Here is a 26843-nt window from a genome sequence, read left to right on the forward strand (position 1 = left end):
GAAGAAACCAACATTTATTTATTTTAAAATCTCAGGATTTTTAGCCAATATCATTGCTACTTTTTGAGGCCCTGATCAGGTCTTTTGAATGCTTGGGGATTGGCAGTACTGGTTTCAGTATGTGCTGATTCTCCAGTCTCCTCAAAAATTCCAACACTTAAGCCAACACTGCCAGTACTCAGGGGTTGAAGGAGGAGACTGTTTTAAAGACTAAAAACTAAATATGTATAGCTTTGCTAAGCAGTAACTAGTGGGGGAGATTGGGAGAAGTGTAAATGCCAAAGATGGAGAGGATTTATCAGCACTGTACAAGGCTTTCATAGTCAGTAGTAATGTGTAAGGAAGAGAAAGGTTTCTCTAATTCACTTAAATTTCCCTTTCTAACAGATCTAGAAGACTCTAGAATAGTTTATCAAGGACAGTTGGGAAAAGTCTCCTTTCTTGCAGGGATAAAAACTAGACATAAAAAGATTCAAAAAAGCTCTGTTACAGGACCAATCTGGCACTGTTCAGGGGGGTGTATTAAAGAATTAGTTCTTCAGTTTCAGAACTTCAGTTGAAATCTGATACTCTGCAAAGTCCTTTTACACTTGAAGTTTAGACCAACTAATGCTGTTTTGATTATGTGCAGTTAAGTGCACAGCTTTAAGTTTACTTTAAATGGAAAGTTAAAAACTAGTGAATTGTTACCTGGTTAAACGGACCTTAGTTTTATAATTTTTGAAATACTTAATTCAACAGCACATTATATAGCCTACTCATTACCTTCTTGTAATATTGGAAAATAACTAACACAAGTCAAATGCATAAAATATATCATGTCTTACTATGACCTAGTATGGACATTCTTTGATTTGGACACTGAAGATCAAGTAAAACTCTGTAGACACCAGCTGCTTCACTTTATTCAATTAATGTAGATTTTAATATGCAGAGATATGAATAATAGTACTAATTTTAAAGGGTGTTTTCATGCTAAAATTTACTTGTATTTACAGGTAGTTACATTTACCTTTTTTCAGGATTTGCTTAACATAGCACAAAACAAAAATAAAATGGCAAATTATTTATACTGCAGTATTCCATTTGTCATGAATTTGAGTACTAAGAACACATTAGTATTGTGAAGCAAAATAACTTAAAATTAAATATGCTCAATGCATTAATAATAGTACACACAATCGTGCCAAATTACATTGATGTGGGCCGGGGGAAATTGTCTGCCACTGTCAGTGTTTCAAGACAGAACTTTTTTTTTTTTTTAAATTAAAAAAAAATCATCATCTTGCCACAGTTAATGTCAAGATCTTAATATGTTGTAATACTGCCTTTGTGCTTTGATATTGCAGATCTTTCAGTGTTGAAATCCCATCAACAACTAGGCACATGAGGCATTGCCAGAATAGTAGAATTATCTACTTTTTTTCTGTTGTAAATATTAAACGAAGTAGCAGAGTTTAGCCATTTGATCAACATTGTCTGTAATTGTACCACTAAATCCATCTGCATTGCACTTAAAATGTTTCTCTGAGACCCAAAACTAACCAGCCAATTACTGTAAGGATTGAAGCTGCCTGACTGCTTTAGGAATTAGTACCAACTTCAGGAGAAAACTCGGACTTTAAACTCTAGTCTTGCTAGGTAAAAGCCTTTCAGTTGACTTTAAGAAGTTGTGTATGCTGTCATTCCATGCTATGACTCCAAATGCGTCCTCTTTGGGATCTGAACACTCTTGCTTGTATGCATGTAGCTATATATTTTGTGGGCTGGCTTGCATTAGTAGATTGATTGATTGAAATACTATTGTATTCTTCCAAGAATCACATTAGTGAAGTTGCTCTTAATAAAAACAATGTGTGCCTTTTCTAGTATTGATGAGGTAGACTACTCATAACTGGAGCAAATGTTTTGCCATTATATGAAGCATTTATTCTCTGAAGGCGAAGGCAAAGGCAAACTTACTGCTCTGTTACAGTAATCAAACTTCCTCATGATAATGGAATTGTTCATTAGCTGAAGGCATTCATTATGTAGCCCTGGCCTGAGTAGTTTCTTCAGGAGCTGATAAAGTTGCTCTGTGACATAAACAGACATAGTGCCAAATTCTCTCCACTTCTTCTTCAGAGTGAGATGTGCCCAGTACTGACCAGACATTGCAACTAAAGTTTAACTTTGAACTCAGGTTTCACGTTTTGCAGCCTTTTGTGCAGGTACCGAGAATAATTGGACCATAATTTCAAACAAGTCTCTCTCCAGTAAATGGCCCAATGTGTAAGACAGTCACTTCTTCAGACAACAGGTAGTCATGTATTTTTTTTAAGCTGTTGATATTGTAATTGACTTGTTTGTGAAAGCAAATGATATATTTTACAGAGAAGGAACAGGGACCCATGTTGCACAGTAGAGCTGTATTTTACTGAGTAGTATAAGGTGCTATTGGATTGCTGTTGATTTTCCTTGTGGCTTAAATGCTTGAAGAGATTTCTGAAGTTTTGCTGCTGTATTTGAGTACTGCGGCACATTCATTGATTTAATATCAAAACTGCAAGAGTGAACTCCTTGGGGAAAAGAATATAACTGCATTTATTTTCTTTCTGCAGGGATGAATTGTAAAAGCTACATCATCTTGACCCAAACATAGTGTTACAGTGGACTTCCCATCTCCAGTTCTAAAAGCTTTTTGAAAACCAACAGCATTGCAGCTTGTTTTGGATTTTGTTATACTGTTATCAGCATGGAAAAGCGTGGTGTTTTTATTTCATTTTTTTAGAGGCTTAAGGCAAATCTGGCAAAGAATTGGTGGAAAGTTTAAATTTGGGCTGTTTCTTTTAACATGCCTTTTTAAATTTCATCTTGTTAAAGAAATGAATTTCTGCAAAAATGCGAAGACCTACAGTTTGTGAACTCTTTAATTTTGATGGCTGATACTTTTTGAACACTTTATTTCAGCTCCATTGTTCCTTGGTAAAATTGCTTCTGTGCACCTTATAACACTACATACACAATGGCAGGTTCTCTATGTTCAGATGTCTGCTAAATGTTACTAAGAAAATGAGATGAACTTCCTTTTCAAAGCTTGTGACATGGTGTCATAGACTAGCATGTAGTAGATACAATCAGCTGCGTTATTATCTTAAAAGTGGGCATTTGTATATATTAAACTTCAAGACATCAGAGGTGACAGCTCTTGTTATAAACTCTATGGTTCAGGTTGGACATAACTGACATAGTTTTTTCCTTCCTTGTCAAGAAATTAGAGGAAACTTGTAGCTCAGTATTGTTTTGTAGCTCACTGCTGATATGTATATGAATTTAGCATAACAAATGCTGTGTAAGCTATGTCCTAATCACTGAACAGTTTATGCAGTGCTGCTTTGCCAAATAAAGTTAAAAGCAAAAAAGGATTTTGTGTGCTTCTTGTATGGAGATCAGGATCAGTATGTTAAATGTAACTGCTTGAAATGCAGAACACTACTCCAATAAAATTAACATCCATATTTAAAAATTAGTTGCTTTTGACACCAGATTTCTGCAGTATAATCTACATTCTTCTTCCAGCTACAGATAGTGATGGAAAAAAATTGGATTAATGTTTTAGGGGAACTTACATTTTTATAGAAGAGAAAAAAAGCTGATAAATAGTGAAGAACTGATGGATCGCCAAACCCTGACCAAATAAATATATACTACACTACAAACTCTACAAATATCCATTTTGAAGAGTAATTGAAAGGCTTTTTTTAATGTTCTCAAGACCCAGGTTTTATGTTCTGTGTTTGCTGCAGTTAATGACGTCAGGAAAACCCAAAGCACATTAAAAACTATATAGCTCTTGGATTGCTTTAGGGGTGTATATGTTCTTCCTAAAAAGAAAAGGAGTACTTGTGGCACCTTAGAGACTAACCAGTTTATTTGAGCGTAAGCTTTCGTGAGCATAAGCATCCGATGAAGTGAGCTGTAGCTCACGAAAGCTTATGCTCAAATAAACTGGTTAGTCTCTAAGGTGCCACAAGTACTCCTTTTCTTTTTGCGAATACAGACTAACACGGCTGTTACTCTGAAACCTATGTTCTTCCCGCAACTCCTGGTCATTAGCGTTTGAGTGGTAAAATACATTTTAAGCTCTTTGTGTTTTTTATTACAAAGAAGCAGAGCTAAATTAATAAGAACCTGAATAATTTGGTTCAAAGAGGCCACTGTTTCTTTTTGAAAAATATTCAGCCTGCTTTTGTTCGAACAGACATATTTTCTGTGATAAGAGTTAATCATTGAAAGTATGAAGGGTATTATTGAAAGGGCTCTGAAATGTGAAAGAATAAGTAAATTACCTTCATGTGAATGTCAGTCCCTCCTATTCCTGTGTAAAATATGTCATATAATTTAATATTGATATTTAGGAGGCTAACATACGACCTCCCCCATATCTTTTAATTGAAGCTTGGGAGCACATACACAATATTAATCCTACAGGGGAGACTAATTTCAAATTAAGGAAGTTACTTGATTACTTAGTGCTTGTTCTAGAAAATACAGTGAAGAAAAATGGGTTTGCATCTGATGTCAAATTTGTGCTAATTGACAATCAACTGTGAATATATTTTTAGTATTGAAGTGAAATATCTGAAATGATGCATGCAGCAGGATAAAATCTCTCAACAGATAACACCATCTTAATCCTAATTTTTAGCCTTTTGGTCACTGTCATTCTAATTTACTGAGTTCTCAACTTTCCCTCTTCTCACTAATTTAATGTTAAATTCAGAATAAGAAGTCAAATGTATCCAAATTCTTCTCTTTAGACAAAGTGTAACAAGCTAGCCTACGTTGGGTGAGGTGGTAGACATGATCCAAAATTTTCTTTGTAAAAGACCCACATTGCAGGAGCTATAAGACTTCTGGGACTAAGGCTGTTGGGGGTTAATATGCCTGCTCCACTGGAAGGAGTGATGCTTGCCACATTATTTTCATCTGAATCTAGGGGGAGCATTGAGAGAGTCTGGAAGTTGAGATTCCTCCATGGTGAAGGAAGCAATGGTTCTGGTTTAAAGGCTTCTTGGAGAAGAGAAGTTGAAATGCAGAGGATTTAAAGAGCTTGAATAAATGCGGTATAAACTATCTGAATTGCTACTTTGCCAAATAAAATTAAAAGTGAGAGGAACCCATGAGTATTTTTTTAAATTTTCTCTTCAAAGAATTTTGCATCAAGTCTCACTGTCACTTTCTGATCATTCTTGTTTCCAAAAGAAATGTAAAGATCACGTACATATTGTATAAGTCTTCATTTAGGACATGACCAGAAATGTGTGAATTTGCCTCTGGCTTCAGTTAATTCCTGACCTGATTTGGTTGTACCCAGATACTTGAGATATTAAGTCTGATCATTTTATTGTGTTAATTCCTTGTACTGATTGATGGTGTTTGTGATTCACACATGTCAGAATTGGGGCTTGTAGACTGGGCCCAATTTTGTTGTGGGATTCAGTTGAACATCAGTGCCATTAGGAGAGTTATTTTGAAGATTAAACAGGAAAAAACAGCTAGCAATATCATTTCTGCCAAGAGGAGAAAAAACCTTGGTATTAAAACAGAGTACCTACCATCACTTCTCAACTGAAGTGCTCTGGTTATACTTGCTGGCATGCTCAAAAGGCCGGTGTTGCTTACACAATAGGTAGGAGAGAATAATTAAAGAAATAGGATGTACACTTACTTCTTAAAACACTGTTTGGATCTGTGGTTGCAAGGATATTTTGGCTCCCTTTTATATATTTAGTGTGTTCTGGAGTGGTCTTCCATATTGAAAAGGAGTACTTGTGGCACCTTAAAGACTAACCAATTTATTTGAGCATAAGCTTTTGTGAGCTACAGCTCACTTTAGTGGATGCATCCAATGAAGTGAGCTGTAGCTCACGAAAGCTTATGCTCAAATAAATTGGTTAGTCTCTAAGGTGCCACAAGTCCTCCTTTTCTTTTTGCGAATACAGACTAACACGGCTGCTACTCTGAAACCTGTCTTCCATATTGTTTCTTACAGTGTTGAAAAATGTGACCTTTACAGAACAAATAAAGGTGACAATCCCAACTTAATTCAGACAGGACAACAGGAGTGAGAGAAAAAAACTGCAGAGTGGGGGAGCCTGGGGTGAGAGAGGGGACCAAAGTTATGGTACTACGATCTCTTGCTTAGCTTTTCATATGTATGCACCTTTTATAGTTCCTTTCAATTTATTTTGATCTGAAAAATATCCAGCCCACAAGGGACCCATCCAAAGTACCATGTGCCCTTGACATAAGTTTTTAAAAACACTATGCAGGTTAACAGAGCATTTTTCCTCCCCCACTCCCCAGCTCTACACCACCTATCTTCATTGTCGGAAAACTATATATAAAAATACAAAACAAAAACCTTGACTTTTGTGGTTAAGTTCCAAAAAAGGTGTAATACCTATTTCTTATAAAGTGCTTTTCATTGGTAGATCTCAAAGCACTTCACAATCTTTAATGTAGTGTGGCTCACAACACCCTTGTGAGATAGGAAGCATTATTATTATTCTGGGGTCTTTACTGTTGGAGCTGTTCCACTTCTTATAAATTAAATATTTTTAACGAGTAGGAACTTTAACTTGAGGCTACCACATCTCAGGTGCGTGCCCCAACAATTGGTCTATAGAAAGTCTCTTTTCCAATGACAAATTAGTTATACAAAGTGGAAGCTTCAATAGGAGCGATTAAGACAGCAGAGTGTGACTGTAGCCTGCTGGTGCAGTCACTCAGCTGGAATGTAAAAGGCCCAGGTTCAAGCCTTCTGCTCTGCCTAATTCAGAGTAGTGATTTGAAGTTGCGTCTCCCCCATAAGTTCCCTAATTATTTGTTCTGTGGTGGCTAATGCTCTGTATTTGTGTGTGTGTTGGAAAACTTCAAAAGGTTTCTGTTCTATCCAAATAGAGTTTGACACAAATCACACACAAAAAATCAATCATCTAGTAAATAAGAAATGCACGATTCTCCCTTTCCTAACATAATACAAATGTAAAAATTAATTAGAATAAATAAAGCTATAACATTTGTTTAAATGTGTATTGATATAGTGCATCCTTCTGGTTAGGAAAAAGAAGCACCAAATTTAATGGAAATACTATATTAGGTTGGAAATCAACATGGATTAATGCTTGCTTACTGATAAATCAACCTTTCTTCAGGAAAATAACTAAAGTATAAATGCAAAATATGATTAAAATCAGTGATTTAAATTGCTTTGATGGAAATTAATCCACTCTGGGAAATATAGACTTCAGCCCCTGTTAATGGTGTTTGGGAAGGGGGAAATAGACTACTGACATGATGCTTTGATCTCTCCTTCCCTCCAGAGAATGCAAGGTGTCTGGTGAGGACAATGCTAACACGAGAATTTAAACTTTAATGCTAATAAACACAATACAAAAATTTTAAGAATAAAATAGGTTTATTATCGCTATTTTTCATAAAGGTAATCAAGACTTGAACATCATGGGCTTTTTGATTAGTGATTTGTATACCACAGCAATATTCAAATTGACTAATTCCTTGAAGTACAAAGGACCGACATACAAAAAGATGCATATTCTTCTGTCTTGATTTTTTTACTGGGACTCTTGATGGATGTGACATCCTTACACATTCAGACAAACGGTATAAGCAGCACAGTATATATTTAACACATTTTACAGTTAGCACATTTTAAATTCATTCACACATCAATTACTTGCTCTAATTCTAGGAGATTTGTATTGGGATAGCCACTGAAGCTTTAAAGCTTTGCTGGGAGCTAAGGGTTCAATTGACAAGATTCTTAAATTTCTCCAGAAGCTGTAGTTATATGGGAAGTTTAGTCCTGAGTATCAAGCCCACTGAAGTAGAAGCAGCAATAGCACTGATGGCTTAAGTCTGGCTGGAACTAACTACTGACAACACTGACTAGAACAAATCCTGTCCTCTCTAACAAAGGCATGGCCAGGCTCAAGCACAAACCACAGTCACTGCATGTATCTCTTTAAAAATTCTGAGTGTTGGGCTAGGGATGGAAAAGGCCGAACAAGCTAGGAGCTTTGTGGGAAGGGACAGTCCCATGATCTCACATGTGCTGTTAGCACTGAGTAGGTCCAAACATGTGCTGATATTTTTCATTGGAATGTTATGTGTTTGCAATTTTGAGTCCTAGCTGTAAAGGGATTTAAGCTATGCAGGATGGGGAATACTTTTTAAAAATCAAAACTGCAATTCAAATGGTGGCACTTTGCTTAGATACAGATTGCTATTAATTAACAAAGACAAAAACCCCTGACAAGAATATTTCCAGTGCATAAGCTGCATTTGTAACAGATGCGCAAATCCTCCTCAGATGGTAAATGAACATGCTGAACAACAGTGTGTATATTTTAGAAGGCAACTCTTCTGACACCGCTGAGAGGAGCAAGGCAAGGAGTTGACTGACCTTGTACCTGCTTTCCTACACGGTTCTGATTCGCTGTATCCCAGTTACTCTAATCCTGGGCTACTATCAGATATGAAACACAACTATATCCAGCTGTGTTCCTGGATGGGAGTAAAAGACTAAGATACTCTGCCATCCAGTGGTGGGCCTTCAAACCCGCAGCATTTTCTGCATATGCTAAAAACATGGTTATTTTCAGGCATAGCCTACATTGATTTTTATTTTTTTTAACCACATCAGGATTTATCCAAATTACTAATTGGATTTGGTAATTAATAGAAAAATCCTACTATATAACTAAAGGGGCAAACATGTTTCTCATCTTGCAGACTTTAAAGTGAGATTTCTAGGGTTTTTTTTAAAGCTTGAAGTCTTACCAAAGAGATACTCATTTGCTGGAGGCAGAGGCTTATGGAAAACTGCAAAGTGGAGAAAACAGGCAACCTAAATCCCATCTTTATAGATACATCCCATTTATGAGGTAGTCAGACTCCTCAGATGTAATGGGGCGAGCTTTTTTCAGTTTCTGTCTCACCAAACGCAGCCGACAAGCAACCATAAGCAGCAGCAAAGCAGTGATGGCCAAGCCTAAAGCCAGGGGTAGCACAGCACCTAAAGAGAGGTTAAGAAAGTTTACACTTTAACATACCAAAAATGGGGCAGGGAAAAATTATAGTTCTCTTGCATTTTTTAAGCAATAGCACCCAGCCTGGTTGAAGTAATGCTGAACTATCTTGTGCACCGTACATTGGGAAACTATGACACACAAATCACATATATTAGCAGTAATGTTGCTAGGGTAGCATATTACTCCTTTCCTTATTATTTTTATCTGGGTCTGTCACACCTATCTGAAAAATACTAGCTGAGCTGATGATGATCTGATTTTAAAGATCATAGAAATAAAAAGAGAAAATCTGTAGATTAAAATATATATTGGTCTTACCTGTTTCTGGGACTGGATGCCCCCCTGCAGCCTGATCACTTTTTGACACAACAATGCCATTTTCGTTCCTATCTGTCCTTTTCCCTGACGAACTATTGGCTGCATAAAATCAGGCAAAAGAGAGAGCAATATTACAATTCAGGGATTGAGGAAATGGATTTGCCTCTGAGTCAGGTGACAGTCTACTCAAGGTGCAGGTGGATAAATTTACCATACTCCAGGTTAAGAGCTGCTGATCCGTATACATTTTGAAATACTTTTTTTTAAACTTTAAGTTACAAAAAAAAATCCCCCTACATCATGCACCAACCACAACACACTTCAGTCATGAACAGGTGATTTCACAATGTACTGGCTAGGAGATAGATTATAAGTGCCAAACAAAAAATTTCACTAAGATGTGGTTAGGGATGTAACCAAGTATCAGTTAAAACACTACTAGATGAGAGCTATAAATACTTGAAAACCAGGACATTTCTAATTCTGGTTAAAGTTTTGTAAGTCAGGAAATTCAGTTAGGTCCCACAAACACCCTTAACTCTGACCCATCTCCCTATCCAACATCCAAATCTTATAGTACTGTATCTAAATACTTTCAGGAGATTATAAGTATGTGGGAAAGGTATTCTTAGAATCTTACGTCATCCGTGATGCAATAACGGTGACTTAATGAAAGTGACAGGCTGCGGTTTGGCCTACACTTACAACTTATGCTGGCATAACTATGTCAGTCAGGGATATGAAAAAACCCACAAGCTATGCTGACGAAACCGTCAGTGTAGATGCAGCTATGTCAACAACAAAGTGCTTCAGTTGGCATAGAGAATGTCATTTGGGGAGGTAGTGTTCCTACAGCAGCAGAAAAACTCCTTTTGCCAGTGTAGGCTGTGTCTACACTAGAGGGCTATGTTGCCATAGCTAGGCTGATATAGGCTCCATAGTGTAGACGTAGCCTAGATCCATCAGCATCCTCACAAAAATCAAAACTGCGTTCAACGACTGAAGTTTCTAAGTAGGTTTTTTTTCGATGTTAGTTTTTTATGGTCATATAAATTGTATGGAGCACTTTGGCTGCAAAATGACATACTCCGTAACAACTCTGGGAATTTTTATTACAATGTCAATGTCAAAACACTGTCATTGAAATAATAATGAGGGGTGACAAAATGAAGTGTGTAAATCATATAATTAATTTGGAAACTACATTATATGCAGCTATCCCACTGACACAGTAACAGCTTTCAAAGCACCATAAAAAGTCAGTTGTGTAATGGAAATGGCAAGTATATGAGTCCCAGCAGCTGAGGTCAGACTTGTTGTATCAGAATTAGCATGATGTCAGTGTTAACGATTGTCCTGGCTAGATTCTTCTTTGAATGTACTCTATATTCCCACTCATGGGATGTGCTGTAAGTGAAGTTGAAATGGTGGAACCTTCTCATAACAGTGCCTGTTACAGTGCTTACGTGCCCCTCGTACCTTTCCACATTTCTGATCCTTCTGAGGATGAGACTATTAAAGGGGGCACAGAATCAGTGCTACCTTCAGTTCCTTCCAACTGCAGCAGCAGATAGATGTGAACCTCTCTGGACCCCCCAGATCCAAATCCTTCTCTCAAGAAACTAGTAATGCCATTGACAGTGTTATTTATTGTTAGTAGTTTAGTGTTAGTTAGGATAAGCTTAGTTTAAGGAAAGTTCTGTTCTTTGTACAGTTAATAGTTATTAAGTCTCAGTTCCAACTTCTGGTTTCACGGTGGATTTGAAGGTGAAAAGACCTGACTAAAAGGTGTGCCTCTTGTCCAGAGATCTCCCTGGCATAGGACACCCATGCCAGATGCTTAGCATGCTTTGGCGAGGGTCACTCTCCTTTGAGGAATCTATCTGCAGCACATTTACTTTGAGAGCATACAAGAAGCACCAAAACAGACTCAAGCCCTCTTGTTCCAAGCTCTCTGGTTGCAAAGCTACTGTGATCTGATATCTCAAAGGGATCTGGACACAGGATTAAAAGACCAGTGTTGGGTCCAGACACTTCTAGGTCTAAGAAAAAGGGTGCTGTGCAGAAGGCTCTGGTCTCAGCTCCAGGATCAGGTTCCAACATTGCTGTATAGCTGGTTAGTAAGTAATCTAATCTGATCTTGAAGCATTAGTAGACACCATCGGTGCTGGCCTCTGAGATAAGAGCCAAACCACAAGTAAAAACATCAGATCAGTCTTCTTCAGTTCCAGAAAAGATGGTGTGAGACAACAAGGCTCCTATTAGCAGAATCATGTTACAGTCAGGAGAGTCCACAGATCTGTCAGATCCTGGGCTGAGAACACTGCATCCTAAACCAAAGACGAAGTTCAGATCAGGGTAAAACACTGCCTAAAGCTCATCTAAAGATCACATCAGATCCAAAAAGAGTTCCAGAGCCAGTGGTAGTTTCTTTGTTGCCAATTCACAAAGCTCCAACTGTTACTATGGTATTGCAAGTATACTGCACAGATCTGCAGTCAGATCATTTACCAGATCTGCAAGAGACATTGTCTGAGAGTGAGAAAAGAAAAGCTCTTGTGAGTTACCCGTCTCAGACCTCCCCACCTAGGAAATGAGGGTGGATGAGTTGTCAGTTTTCCCCAGACACTTCTCTACCATCCTAAAAAACAGCTTTGGGCTCCCAACATAAAGTTATTTTGCCCTTTGCCATTTTACACATGCTAGCTCTGATAGTGTCTGGGTCGGATTTGAGGTCAGATACACAGTCCAAGGAGGAATCTGATTGTGAACAGCTGCCAGATATTCCTCTGAGGCTTCATTCTCAGAGGAAAGAAAATAACTCTAGATACAGTGCCTACAGATCATCTTATCCTTCAAGTACTGGAGTTTGCTTATTGTTACAACTAGCATGTTCCACCATGCGCTGGAAGTACGACAGAGATGTCCAACAGCCTCACTGTAGTAGGAACGTATCTCCCCTTAAAAGATCAAGAAAAGGCTTTCACATCAGATCTGGCATTCCTGGATCTGGCCACTCCTGCTTTCAGAGAGCATTTTCCTACCATAGTAACTGATGCTACTGGAGGAAGAAGAGGAGCCTGTGGCTCAGATGGAATGCCAGTTAGAGCTAGAAATGGAAGCTGAATCTTCCCCTGGTGAGAATGTTGAGATTGCTTCAGCTTCTTCTCCTTCTGAGAATGGTTTACAGTTACCTGAGCTTGTGAACAGGCCGATGACAACTTTGATTAGCTTCCATCAGTCACACTGGAAGAAACTGCAATCTTTTTGACATCTGGGTGCCTTATCCAAAAATAAACTCATTCTCCCAATTTTAGATGGACTAATGCAACCAGCAAAAGCAATTCGGTGTACCCTTTCATCTCCTCAAGCTATATCAAAAAAGACTGATAAATTGTATCATTTGCCATACAAAGGGGTTTTGTTCTTTCACGTGCATCCTACACCTAACTCTCTGGTAGTGGTGGCAATAGGCCATAGATCTAGAGGAGAACAATATCATTCCACACCCTCTGATAGGGAGGATAAAAAGATGAACACAGGTGGCAGAAAAATGTTTTCTTTTGCTTTGCTTGGAATAAGAGTGGTGAATTACTAGGGAGTGATGTCATGGTATCACTATCACTTATGGAAAGAAGATTTCCACGTTTGCAAAAGTGCTTCCTGAAGATCAGTGTAAGTTGGCTAACACCTTAAGAACTGAAAGTCAGGTTGTGGCAAGGCACAGGGCTTCTACTCCAGATATTTCCTGATACCAAAGAAAGACTGACAGCTTTGTTCCATTCTAAATCTAAGGAGATTCAATGCCTTTCTCAGAAAATTCTGCTGCTGCACGTTGACTCTAGCATTCATCATACCCACCCTACATTGGTTTGCAACTTTCTACCTAAAGGATGAATATTTTCAAATCTCTACCATGCCAAGACAATACAACTTTTAGGGCCAGCAGCTTATCGAGGTCCATCTAGCAAACATGGCTGAATGTGTATGGACAAAAATTTAGTGGGAGAATTTGGGGGAACAACACAGACCCATCACAAGACATGCTGTAGGATCATTAAGAAAATGGCTATTAATATAGGACGGGCAAGGCCAATCAAAGCTAACACCGCTAGTGTCCATATCTGTTGTGGGCTGGAAAAAAAGATGAGGCAAGTCCAAACAGGTTTTTGAACAAGATACAATGGGCAACTGTAGTGCTTTCATACAAAGTGTGCGTATAGATTTTTGAAGAACAAAGGAATCTGGTTTTCCTTTGAAACAAATCGTTCACCTGAACACAGTCTCTTCCTGGGTCTTGAAATCCATTCCCGAGTCCTGCATGGACATACGACCCTGAGCTAACAACCTGAGTGACAGTTTTGCTGAGATAACTTAGGAGCACTGACTCAGAGCAATGATTTTTTTTCCTGATGTGACATAATGTATAATTCAGCTTGTGCCCAATACAGTGTGCTTTTATATAAGATAACAACTTGGTTATAGATTTAAGTTGTGGTTCCTGCTGTTGTGTGCCTCAGAAGCATAAGTAAAGTAATGGCTTGGGGATTCAATCAAGGGTTGTAATTCCCTAACCAAACAGCGCCGCAAGGCAGTTGGCATAGGCCAGTCAGGACACAGTGAGAGACATTAAACCCGAGGAATGCAAAGTTGTTACAGTGACGTGTACATCCAGAATCCTGGAAAGTGAAAGTCTTGGGGGCATTCAGGCCTCCTACATAGTCTGTGATTGCTGGAGCTGCTATTGCTGGTGCTCACAGCCAGCCTGCCATTCCAGTTTGCTTAGCTGCAAGCAAACTTTTATGACACTACCTCACAAATGTAATAGCACCACAATAGGCAGCCAATTGTGAGCACCACACTGGAAAGCAGCTTTAGGACAGCAACTTAGCTGCAATGCAGAAGTGATGTGTTTGGGCTCTTGGAGAGGAGGTGTGTGAATTACACAACGTAGAGGGTGTGTCTACAGAGGGAAAGTTATCTCCTTTTGACCAGTCCCTCAGAATCTGATCTCAATGACAGTTGAAAATGTTTTGGGCACTCGTGTAGACAGAGCCAAGCCATGACCCTCTTACAGAAAGTGTGCTCTTTGTACAAGGTGTCTAAAATCTTTTCTATCACAAGCTTTGTCTACTTTGTGGTCTAACTTTTTCCAACACCAATTGGGGAGGGAATGTAGGGACAATGAGTTAGCCCATGGTTATCAACAGGTAATTCGTCTAGTGTAGACAGGGTCCTAAAGAATCCACACCATGGTTAGTCCAGTCAGACACATTAATGATCAGTTTAATGATAGAGTTTTATATTGCTGTCCATCACTATAGTATCTGAGCACCTGTAGCAAAGACATTCATTTATTCAATGAATATCTTAGTACCCAGAGGCAAGTTCACTGATGGGGAGCTCACTAGTGGAGGGGAGAAGGGAAGTTTGACATGTCCCCACTAGTGTTATTAACGATCATTGTAACTTAAAGGAAGAGTAAGGAACTGCTTCCTACAACCTCTCATCACAAAGAAAATCTCTTCTCTTCACAGATTAAGATCACCAGGGGCCATTATGATTTCCACTGCTGACCTTCTGCATAACACACTCCACAGAATTTACCCCAATAATTTCTGCATGAAGTCCATAACTTATGGTTGAACTAGAGCATACCACTGAAGGACTGCTAGTCTTGATGTAAAGATTGAAAGTGATGGAGCATGTACCACATCCACACATAAGCTGTTCCAACAGTTAATTACCCTTGCTATTAAAATTTGCACTTATTTCTAGTTTGATTTTTGCCTAGTGTCAACTTCCAACCATTGCATCTATTAAACCACTTCATTTACCTTCCCTCACCTATAATTTTGTGACAATATACAAAATAATTATTTAAAAACAAGTCAAACCTGGCTCTGAATTGGACGGAGATGACGGATCCGTTGCAGTCTGTTGTGAAATTGCACCTGTTAATTAATACATTTAAAAAAATCATATTTTGCAAAGAAAGGTCCATTGGTTGAGATTAAGACTTCATTTTAATATATTTTTGAGGCACAGTGGTTTACAACACTACCTTTGCAACACCTGGGAGACATACTGCCAATTTGATTGAGCTCACAAGTAAAATTAGCTTGGTGGGCCTCATCTAGTTATTCACAGGTGTAAACATGACGTACATGTGGTCCGGCTCAGAGAACCACTAGAGAATTTGGCATGCCAACTCAGGAGAGGACCTATACTAAAATGGGAGTGTTGTTTATTACACAGCAGTGCATTTGTAGAACTGTGTGAGGAAGCCTGAATGGCTTCTACTCATGCTATCCTTAGCTATTACCACTTTTTTATCCTGACTGAAATCCTTGATGGGATTTATTCCTTTGACCCTGCCTATGTCAACACTGAAGCTACAATCTTTCAAGCGGAGGACTGAAGACGTTTTCTTGAAAGCTTAACAGTGCCACTCATCAACTAGCTGGAGGGACCCTATTGTGCAATCAAGGCCCTCTCTTCAGTCTGAAAGGACAGCAAGCCCAGAAACAAAATTTACCACCATTCCCCTATATGATATCACCACCAGGCTGGTCACTATTGGGAGACTATCATGTAGTTGATTCTTCTCCCTAAACCAGTAGAAACACATCGGTACTAGCAAACACAAGGTACATCAGACTATAAGCTTCAGTGCTTTGAGTTTGCTACCTAGGACTTTAGGCCCAAATTATTTGAGGCTGAGGTGCTCACACCACACAGCTTCATGTAAATATTTTGTGTCAGAGTATTACTGGATTTATTCAGAATTCTTCAGAAAAAAGCAACACCGTGTCTTAAAGAAACTTTTCATCCCAAAAATGTGTACTTGTCTGCCAAGTCTGTATTTCTTACAGGTGCAGTAATTGATCGTTTTTATAATTGACGTTTTTAAGCCCAAAACCCCAATGTGCTGAGATTTAGATTTTTATCAGCACAGACTTCCCAACATGGGACATGAAGAGATACCGCAGAACCTTGCTAACTGTATATGAATGCCCTGCAGACCCATTGTTATTACTAATCCTTCCATAGTACGTTTATTTGCTTAACCCCTGATCATTCAAGACTACTTTATCACAAAACACACTTGTTTTCAATTATTTTGAAAAGTATTGTTTAGTTATGTTACTCTTATATTAGCATACTACTAATGTGCTGTATCATATACTGTAAGAGTGATGAAGTCTTAGAAAGGTAAACTATTATAACATTGCTGAGATATGGGCAGAGATTACCATACGTTTTAGTTAAAAGTACTGGGTTAGTGGATCAGTGAGATTCTATTCTACAAGGAAATTTTTAATTTTAACTGAAATGAGTTTAAATTCTAACTGAAACTTATAAAAAAGTAACAGTAAAAGCACAAGAATTAGAGAAAGACATAGTCAGCTGGAAATCTTGCCCACTTAAAAAAAGTGAGTTAAAAGTAGTTTCGGGTGCTATTCCTGCCCCTGACTCCCCATACCAATTTCTGTGGTTTTATAATCAGTTTCCTGTTTTTAGAAATGTTTTTCCGTTTCCTCTTTGTGCGTGTGAAAGGCACATGCTAACACGGGAAGCTGACCAAGAAACTGACTGGGCAGAGGTAAACAGACACTGTCAATACAGAAGTGTGGACAATAGCACAAAGGAAACAAACTGAATAAAAGCTACCATTCCATTTTCCTCTAACTTTCAGTTATAATCTTTGGTGTTAGTAATAAATGTAAGAGGTAAAAGGACTTCAGGCAGAATAGAGAATTTTAAAGAGCCTCTGTTGCAGAGTTCATTTTACACTGCTGGAGCAAATATAAATACATAAAATGCTTTATAAAGATATATTCCCTTCTTCCCAACAGAGGGAATTTTTACCATGAATTTCTACACATTCACTGAGGCAGTCAGATTCTTGAAGGAAGTTGTTTTCATTCCCTTTGCAGCCACCAAAGATGAAATGTAGGCAAGTGCCTGAAGAAACATCAAAGTGCCAGCGAGGGAAGTGCCCTTTACAAGGGCCAACAGCAGGGAGCACTAAGCACTGCTCTGTTGCAACAAGAAAAGAAAACCATATTTCTAATCAGCTGTATCTCTAGAAGCTAAGCTCACATCTCAACATTAAAAATCCATTAAAATGTAAGAGGCTTGTACTCTCTGTGTACTTGTAACTTATTCTTTAATAAAAGGCTCTAGTTAATTTCATTTGTTAAACATATTGGATTGTTTCAGCTTCCTGGCAAGGGAACTACCTATGCTTTGACTGCACTAAAAGGTCTGATTTCACTGCAGCTTCTGTAGCTTTTGCTAAGATAGTGTTTTATAACTTCCAACAGTGATACTGTTCTTCACAAAAGCCTCTTTGCCTACTAATGCAACAGTATGTGGGGTTTTGGGGTTATTTATTTATTTTTTTTTTGGTCTCCACTGGTAGAAATACAAAGGTATCACAAAAGACTGTGCTACATCAGACACATAGATTCATAGATATTAAGGTCAGAAGGGACCATTATGTTCATCTAGTCTGACCTCCTGCACAACGCAGGCCACAGAATCTCACCCACCCACTCATGCGAAAAACCTCTCACCTATGTCTGAGCTATTGAAGTCCTCAAATCGTGGACTTCTCTACATTTACATCAGCTAGTTGTACTCGGAAAAGTGCAGTTCTAAAAAGGGAAGAGACCATAACATAAAGAATTTCCTTCTCTCAGTTCACATTGGGTCAGATACTGTCACCCTTACTCACACTAAGTAGTACCTTTCTATGTATGAAGTCCCATTGAAGCTATTTTCCTACATATCTGTAACTGCCTAGCATGCTGCTAGGTAAATAATTAATAACAGCAGAGCGCAGAGCAGAAGTTTTCCATATTTGCTCTCTTTGAGTGTTTTGTACTGTTTGCCTCTAAACTGGTTAGACTGTATTTCTAGCATTTTGGAATTTTTCTTTTCTTTTTACCAACTGCTAGAAATGATGCCTGGCAAACTTTGAAGGTAAATTTTTAGGTATAATTATTAACCTCCTACAATTTCCCCCACATTACCTATATTTGCGAGATTTTGCTTTTGACTAGGTGCCATCTATAATAAAAGGTACTTTTTTTGGTTAATAAAGACTAACTAACTGAAACTATTTCTTTTTTTATTCTTACCTGGAATAAACCCACTGATTTGTTTCTTTGGTCCCTGAGAGAGCGATTGGTTAGACTTGTCTGCATCAAGTGAAAGTAGTGGCTGATTTCTCATAGTGTTTTTCTGGGTGTTTTCCACAGAGTTGTCTGCATCTTTAGTCAGGCCTATGATCCTTTGTTGGGCAGTGCTGACAGCTGCATGAGTTGCTGTCTTTCGGCCAGGACTGACTGAATTAATGGAAATAAAAACAATTATTATTTTCGAATGGAAGTGAATGGGAGTTTTGTGATAGTAAAGATGACAGAATTTGGCACGAGGGAGTTTTAACATGTTTATCAGACTCTGATACCACTCAGCATTCAGACCCCTATTATATGACAGTTTTTCTTTGCCTTCTGAGATGCTGACTCTAAATTTTCAGAGAGTTACAGAGGATTTAGATGCATAGCTCCCACTAGGTAATCCCTTGAAAAGGGTTATGTTCTTAAAAGTGACAACTCAGAGTGAACAATGTATGGCTACAGCAATGAATCAAATGAGGCTTTCCTTAATCTCAGCATTGTCATTACTGCAGCAAATCTGCTACCAACAATAACCAATTCTTTGGATTTAGGATTCTCTGCTCTCCTATGTTTTTTGCTAAACTCTCCTTAAACTGAAAAAACATCCCACAGGTTGCCCTGTGATGTGATATAATTACAAAATTAACTTTTAATCTCTGTTTTTGCAGAGCTAGTATATAAAACTAAAATACAATGAGCTATGTAATGATCATGCTTTTCACTTTATTGTAAAGTGTAGATTAAGACTACAGCAGTTTAAAGCTACCAGCATCCCATAGTCAACCTCTAATTATTTCACAAAATGGTTAGCACATCTCTGAAGAAGTGTCTAAGCATTTCAGCCACAAAAACCACAATCAATCAATCAATCCTAGGTACTTATATGATCCCAATTACCACAGTATCTGAGCACCACACTAGTACTATCCCCATTTTACAGATGGGGAACTGAGGCACTGGGAAATTAAGTGACTTGGCCTGTGGCAGAGCAGTGACTTGAATCATGTCTCCAGAATCCCAGGCTAGCATCTAACTACTGGACCATCCTTCCTTCAGATACCATATGTTGGGGAGGTGCAATCATTCCAATTCAATTCATAAAAACACTCTCCAGCACCACTACATAAAACTGAGAGTGGATAAAACTGACAATTTAATGTACCCTGGGACTATATTCCTTTCTAAATCTTAATTAAGCTCCTAATAAACAATGTACCAGATCAAGAAGGGAGAGCATCTTACAGCATATTCCCACTGCAGAAGAAAAGAAGGGCATAAAGTCAAAATTGTATGAGTGGTGTAAACTGGGTTGGGGGAATGCAAGATAACAAGGCAGTGGGATTGGCTGGATCCCATAACAGATCCTTTTTAAACATCCCAACATTTTGAATTTTTGAAAGGTGTACAACTTTTTTGTGATGTATACTCTGCATTAGATGTTTCAACCTCTCAGCTATTCCTTCAGATGAAAATAAGAACCCTGGCCTTAGAATGAAAGTGAAAAAAGAACTGATCTTTCAAATGTTTTGTTGAGAACTATTTAATATCTGTTACTCTGGGATCTCCAACAGTTCTAAAGTGATTTAAAAAAACAATTCAATTCATTTTTGAACATCTAATAAGAAGACAGCTACCCTATACACCTGCTGTTTTCAATGAAAGGCTCAAAATAACTATTTTGATTAGAGAGAGCTAACTGTGCACTGAGGGAGCACATTACCACGTTTCTTATCAGAACCACCAGCCATTGCTTCCAAGACAAAAAACAGTGTACTATGCACTCACAGTTCTGACAGAAAGCTTCATCAGATCCATCCGGGCATTGCTCCACTCCATCGCAAGCAAAGGTGATGTCAATGCAGCAGCCATCATCACAGATAAACTGGTAGCGAGAACAAACTCCAGCACAGCCTGTTGTAGAATAATTCTCAGATTACAAGAAGGGAAGCCCAAATACAGGATACTAAATCTAAAGAGGTATTAATATTTCAATGTTATAGCAAAACCTAAGAAAGACAACATGTAAAATAAAATGCTGCAGAAAGACTAGAACGAAGTTGCTGTTTCACACTATGTATGTTGACACAGGAACTATAAAGAAGAGCTGGACCCTGCACCCTCTTCACTATTTTGGTAGCTTTTCTGCAGCAGGAGTTCGTGAGCTGGGGGTTTTAGCTGCCAAGAGGTCTGCAACACCTCAAACTCTGTGTAAACATAGCCCCTGTACTGAGGGAGATCAAAATAGCCCCCCTTTCCCGACTTTCTTTACCCAGCTCTGCACTTCTGCTCCTTTCAGAGAGTGAGTTTGGGAAGCTCTCTAATTAAGAAATAGAGAGCCAGTTTGGGGGCTAGATAGTGCTGCTGCTATTCAAGGAAAAGGGAAGTTTTACCCTGCACTCGAACAGCAGGGAGAAGCCAGCAGTTGGCTTCCTTCCTGTGGGCTCTGCACAGCAGCTCTTAATGGTGGGAAGCAGTTTGTTTTCTACAAAAATCCAGAGCAGCAAATACCACACTTCCTGGAGCTCTTGCCCAGACTATCAGTAGGGAGCCTGGCTTGGGTTAAAAAACCCAGGACAGTTCCTAAGTCAAATAAACAGGAATATTTTGAATGATGGGGCTTTAATTCCATTTGCTGCACACACCATTTCACAGTTGGATATTTATTTCCTGTCTGTGAGTGTATGTTATTTTACATATGCACACACATGCATATTAATTTTGTTTTTAGAGCTGTGTGCATTCCTTCTTTGTGTTGTATTTTGTCAAAACTCATCAAAGGACAAATGAAGAACATGATCCTGCATCCTTTATTCATATGAGTAGCCCCAGTAATTTCAAATGTAGCATGTACATGAGTAGCATTGAGCCAACATTCTTGCAAATGACCTTAAACTGGAAAGAAATGGATTGCTGCGTTCCCTAATATTTAGGTTTCTCTGGTAATGAGAATGTCTATCTCTGGACACTTCAGCATTGCTGTTAAATATTAAAGGCTTTCCTGCAACACATTTTGACCTTGTAATTATCAGATGTTTACAAATCACTTTTGCAGCAGTCCTCCCAATGCCAGCATGTTTCTTTGGTTTGTAAAATGCTATCAACTCCAGCATTTGGACACTGTAACAGCAAACCAGTCTGCAGGAACAACTCAAATGATCAATTATTGCACTGCTGTACTCCATAACAACAATTACAGTTAAAGCATGGTATGAATGTACACTGTCAGCTAAAAACCATACTTGGAAAAACACATTTTATAACCTTTAGTGCTAAAAACACCACAGGCCCTGTCTGCATTAAGGAAATCTGTACTAGTGTAACCACATCAATATCACTTGGGTTGCAAACATTTCTGGGGAACATATAAAAGGAAACCTCATCCCTTCTGAAAAAACACCGTCTAAAGAAAATTCCTGAATACTATACATTTATATTATTAATTTGTGGAGGGTACAAGTTATTAATTGGTTCTTTTCCACTCTTCTGCTCATCCATTTAGTTACACTAGTGCAAATGCCTAAAGGAGAAATGCTGCACTGGTGCAGTTTAATCTGGTAATATTCCAAAGTATGCTCTACCAATGTAAGTTAATCATAGTTACACAGATGCGAATTTCCTTAATGTAGAAAGACCCTATTACTAAAACTGAGAACTTCAAGAATCGAAGTTCCTCTCATCATTCATGCTGTTTGCCTCCCCCCCCCCCCCCGACCCTTGCAGTCTCGGTTTCAGAACTTGAAAATACATAGTCACTTTCTAGCCAATTTCAGTTTCCATTCATGCACTAGCACAATGTTGCAATACCTGGGTTGTAAACATTTCAGAAGAAAGTTTAAAAGCATAAAAAAAAAGAAACAATCCAAAACTGCTTTAGTTTAAATACAAATTCACAAAGAAATTTTAATCATCATTAGTCTGTGGATCTTACACTTATTAATTGCTTCTTCCGTGGTCTTTCACAACAGCATATGCCCTGCCATGTTCTATTGATCCTGCATTGAATGTACAATATACCATCATAACATGCCTGATACCTATGGCAATACCAAAGCTATGTTTTGCTTGCCCTACCCTGCATGTTCATCTGCAATGAAGGGATTAATCATGCAAACACATAAAAAGACAGTTTTCCTTCCCTCGTCCAAAAGTGTTTTTAACCCCTTCCCCATTTGAAATAGGAATACAGAAGGAAGGAAGCTATTATTAAATAAAAAATGACATTATGATAGGGATCTGCATTCCCATCTACCCCAAGAGACTTTTTAGGTATGCCACACTGCAGCAGTCACACAAACTGTGATTTCAACCATTTTCTCACCTAATGCAGAGTGAACCATTGGAAGAACGGTCACAGAGATATTATCTGAGCTCTTTTGACCAGCAGTGTCTGTCACAGTCAGCTGGAAAATGTATACACCTTCTTGCAAGTGAGAGAGCTTCAATGTTCCTGGCTGCGGTACCTGATCAAAAGAGAAGAGCCAGAAAGTTCATTTTTGAAATTCTAGTCCTGGCTACTGTACATTAACTGACATAGACACATTAACAAAATTGGACCAGTCATACATTTCTACAAATAGTTGAAACACTTCTGTACGCTGCTTCTCAAGGAGATAAAATATTTCTCTTTCAAGTCAGACCAGATCAATCAAACGTAGATATAATTTCATAACATTTAGATCTTTTGATGCCTTCTACTTGCAAATACCAAATGTTTAGCTTTCATGCACTGGTCTTAGTAATAATTCTCTGTTCTCAGTTATCCGGTGTTGCAGCTGTAGTTATTAAGAGAACAAACAGGATCTGTGAACGTCTACAGTATCTACTGGGATGATGGGTGAAATACAATTTGGAAGCTTATTTTACCTCATTCTTCAACTGCAAAAAAATATGTAGCAACAATTTGGCTAGAAAACTGGGTTTTCATGTAAGTGATGGACAAAGTATTTAAAGAGCTTGGTAATATTCCACAACGCTGCTAGTGTGTGCTTTAGAAAGAGGTTCTCCACATTTCATCTGTAGCCTAGGTTTGTCTCACAATATGCAGTCACATCAGGCCAACTACACCTAAAAGAAAGTTTTTCTGAGTCTAGAGAGGCTATCCAAACTTCCAAGGGAAGTAAGCTCCTATCTCAATGTATATCGAGCAGGTGTTACACATGATGGCAGGTGATGCTGGACTGTATATCCAGCAGGTGAAATAGGCAGGTGAACACCTGGTAAGCCTGAAGACTGATTTTATGAATCAAAATTTGCTTTATTCTTTACATCTTTATTCCATAAAGATTCAGTCTGAGGCAGCATCTGGTATGAAAACTGTCAGCCCAAACTGTTAAAGTTTGGTGAAGGTATGAGCAACTGAAAACAGCATTTAATAATGGAAAGTGTGGGGCAACTTGAATAGTAGGGAGTGCTACCTACCCCACCTATAGTAAGTCAATATATTAAATATTAAAGTAATCTCTCTCTATATATTTCTACAAGCCCAATCATTTTGATGGTAAAAAGACAAAATATTCAAATAGCTTTCCTCCTCACACTGTGAAACTACTTTTCTAATAACTGAAACATTGAATTATGTTGGAATGAAATACCATTTGATTCACAAATTTGTGTTGTATTGAGAGAACATATTATTTAAAAATTTATAAGAGACTTTCCTGGGTTTCTAAATATTCTTACATTTTGTTTTACAGACAATTTAAAAAAAAATTCAGAACCACTACATTTTCTTCAAATGTATTTAGCACCATTCACCAAAGTAAAAAATCTATTATTTCTTCTTGTGTACAAATGCAGTGTGAGTGTGATAATCTGACTATTCTCTGAGGAACAATATGTGCAGGAACACAGCAATTTAAAGTGCTCATTTTGGCTTCAAAGAGTAGCTGTTAGTAAACTGCAATTTGGCAAGAGGCAGCAGATTAAAGAATGAACAGCGGTTTTCACTAGGCTATGAAATTACTTTCATAACTCCCTTGCAATTTCCTTCAGGTAATGCATCCGTGCTACTCATAAATGTTTTATCCCATTCGAACTCAGTTTTCTGCCTTTGTAAAATTAGCCTATATTTGTATGATTCTAGAATTCTACTAGATTTTCTCTTTAGGTGCATTTTTTCTAACAATGCTAAGTAATGAACTAGTGGGCTTGTTTTGAAGAAGGAAGGCAAAAGTAGTACTAAAAGCACAGGTCCAATTCTGCCGGACTTACATGCATGACCAGTCTCACTTATAACCTTGGAGATCTTTTTATTTCTTTCTGAACATGTTCAGCTAGATCAGAAGCATTATTAAGGATCTACAACCTATCCTGAAGGATGACCCAACACTCTCACAAATCTTGGGAGACAGGCCAGTCCTTGCCTACAGACAGCCCCCCAACCTGAAGCAAATACTCACCAGCAACCACATACCACACAACAGAACCAGTAACCCAGGAACCTATCCTTGCAACAAAGCCCATTGCCAACTGTGCCCACATATCTATTCAGGGGACACCATCACAGGGCCTAATAACATCAGCCACACTATCAGAGGCTCGTTCACCTGCACATCCACCAATGTGATATATGCCATCATGTGCCAGCAATGCCCCTCTGCCATGTACATTGGTCAAACTGGACAGTCTCTACGTAAAAGAATAAATGGACACAAATCAGATGTCAAGAATTATAACATTCATAAACCAGTCGGAGAACACTTCAATCTCTCTGGTCACGCGATTACAGACATGAAAGTTGCGATATTACAACAAAAAAACTTCAAATCCAGACTCCAGCGAGAGACTGTTGAATTGGAATTCATTTGCAAATTGGATACAATTAACTTAGGCTTGAATAGAGACTGGGAGTGGCTAAGTCATTATGCAAGGTAACCTATTTCCCCTTGTTTTTTCCTACCCCCCCCCCCGACGTTCGTGTTAAACCGTGGATTTGTGCTGGAAATGGCCCACCTTGATTATCATACACATTGTAAGGAGAGTGGTCACTTTAGATAAGCTATTACCAACAGGAGAGTGGGTTTGTGTGTGTGTGTGTGGGGGGAACCTGGATTTGTGCTGGAAATGGCCCAACTTGATTATCATACACATTGTAAGGAGAGTGATCACTTTAGATAAGCTATTACCAGCAGGAGAGTGGGGTGGGGGGAGAAAAAACCTTTTGTAGTGGTAAACACCCATTTTTTCATGCTTTGTGTGTATAAAAAGATCTTCTATACTTTCCACAGTACGCAACCGATGAAGTGAGCTGTACCTCATGAAAGCTTACATTCACAAAGAGACTCATCAGATGAGTGACTTTTGTTCATTACTGTCCTGGGCTAAATTCACACTGGTGACCAACAGGTGAAAGGCTCTAGGCTGCTATTACAAATTCTTTGAGCCAGCAACTCCCTAAAGAATCTTTTAAATTTCAGGAGCCTGCTTGTTTCACTCACAAGAAGAGAACAGCAAAATGATGCAATAAGGACAAACTAGTACCCTGCATTGTTTGTTGGTGCGTCTCCTGCTGGGTTGAGATTTTTAAAATATTGAAACTGTCATTTTGGAAGTGCTCTCTTTTTTCTCAAGAGGACATTAACAAAGAGAATTCATTTTTGTGGCGAGGAAGAGATTAAATTATAGCCCTTTCCACCCTACTTTACAAACTAATTTGGGATTGAAGAGTTTATAAAATCAAAAAGCTCAAAAAAATCAAACACCTCAAAATGACAGCAGGTATGGTGCATAAGTTGCAGTATGGTTCATTGCATCACTTTCTTCTCATGCTTTCTTCTCATGTTACCCTATAAACTAATGTAACAATAATTTAAAAAAACAGTATAAAATGACAGTTTCCATAAAATGTTGAGTGGCTTTTTTAATTTGACACCAATTATCTAGTCACCAATTCCACATACCAGCCAAGGACACAGTAACATGTTCTCCAGTATTTAGAAAACAGTAATCTAAAAACCTATGGTGAATTTATACAAATGAAGAACGCATGGCTATTTAAAGATAACCACAAGTCCCACGTGCATCCTGAAGCACAAACTGAAGACAAGCATCTATCATACCAGAGAAATGCAGTTATCGTATTGTAACCATATTCCCTATCCTCCTAGAGTGTGATATTCCATTTTAAAAATGGTGTAATCGAAAAAATAGTAAGGTTAAGTAATTTCGGGACATGAAAAGGTTCTTCCATAATTGGACTAGTTGAAAATTTAGGCCTCAGTGAGCAAGTAGCTCTGCC

At 38.3% G+C, this 26843-nt stretch overlaps 2 protein-coding genes across 8 annotated transcripts in view; one reads left to right on the forward strand and one right to left on the reverse strand.

The window, feature by feature from the left end:
- The window catches only part of PCMT1 (protein-L-isoaspartate (D-aspartate) O-methyltransferase), a 52446-nt gene extending 47292 nt beyond the window's left edge, over positions 1 to 5154 (forward strand). For 2 of the 3 annotated variants that reach the window (XM_037894969.2, XM_037894970.2), the window contains exon 8: positions 2601 to 5154. In XM_037894969.2, coding sequence (XP_037750897.2) covers positions 2601 to 2613 — 13 coding nt within the window. In that variant the 3' untranslated portion in view covers positions 2614 to 5154. Of the gene's footprint in view, positions 1 to 2198; positions 2300 to 2600 lie in introns of all 3 variants that reach the window. The other variant, XR_005224752.2, reaches the window with a different exon arrangement.
- Positions 1 to 26843, reverse strand: part of LRP11 (LDL receptor related protein 11) — a 55076-nt gene that overhangs the window by 16106 nt on the left and 12127 nt on the right. The window contains exons 3-9 of one of the 5 annotated variants that reach the window (XM_043543130.1): positions 22926 to 23067; positions 20393 to 20518; positions 18566 to 18772; positions 17289 to 17459; positions 15314 to 15370; positions 9417 to 9515; positions 5983 to 6137 (exon numbers count right to left, since the gene is read on the reverse strand). In XM_043543130.1, the coding sequence (XP_043399065.1) occupies positions 5998 to 6137; positions 9417 to 9515; positions 15314 to 15370; positions 17289 to 17459; positions 18566 to 18772; positions 20393 to 20518; positions 22926 to 23067 (942 nt within the window). In that variant the 3' untranslated portion in view covers positions 5983 to 5997. Of the gene's footprint in view, positions 1 to 5982; positions 6138 to 7443; positions 9083 to 9416; positions 9516 to 15313; positions 15371 to 17288; positions 17460 to 18565; positions 18773 to 20392; positions 20519 to 22925; positions 23068 to 26843 lie in introns of those variants that run through there. The other 4 variants (XM_043543131.1, XM_007057029.4, XM_043543132.1 and 1 more) reach the window with 4 other exon arrangements.

This window comes from Chelonia mydas, chromosome 3 (genome assembly GCF_015237465.2).
Source record: "Chelonia mydas isolate rCheMyd1 chromosome 3, rCheMyd1.pri.v2, whole genome shotgun sequence".
Classification (NCBI taxonomy): Eukaryota; Metazoa; Chordata; order Testudines; family Cheloniidae; genus Chelonia; species Chelonia mydas.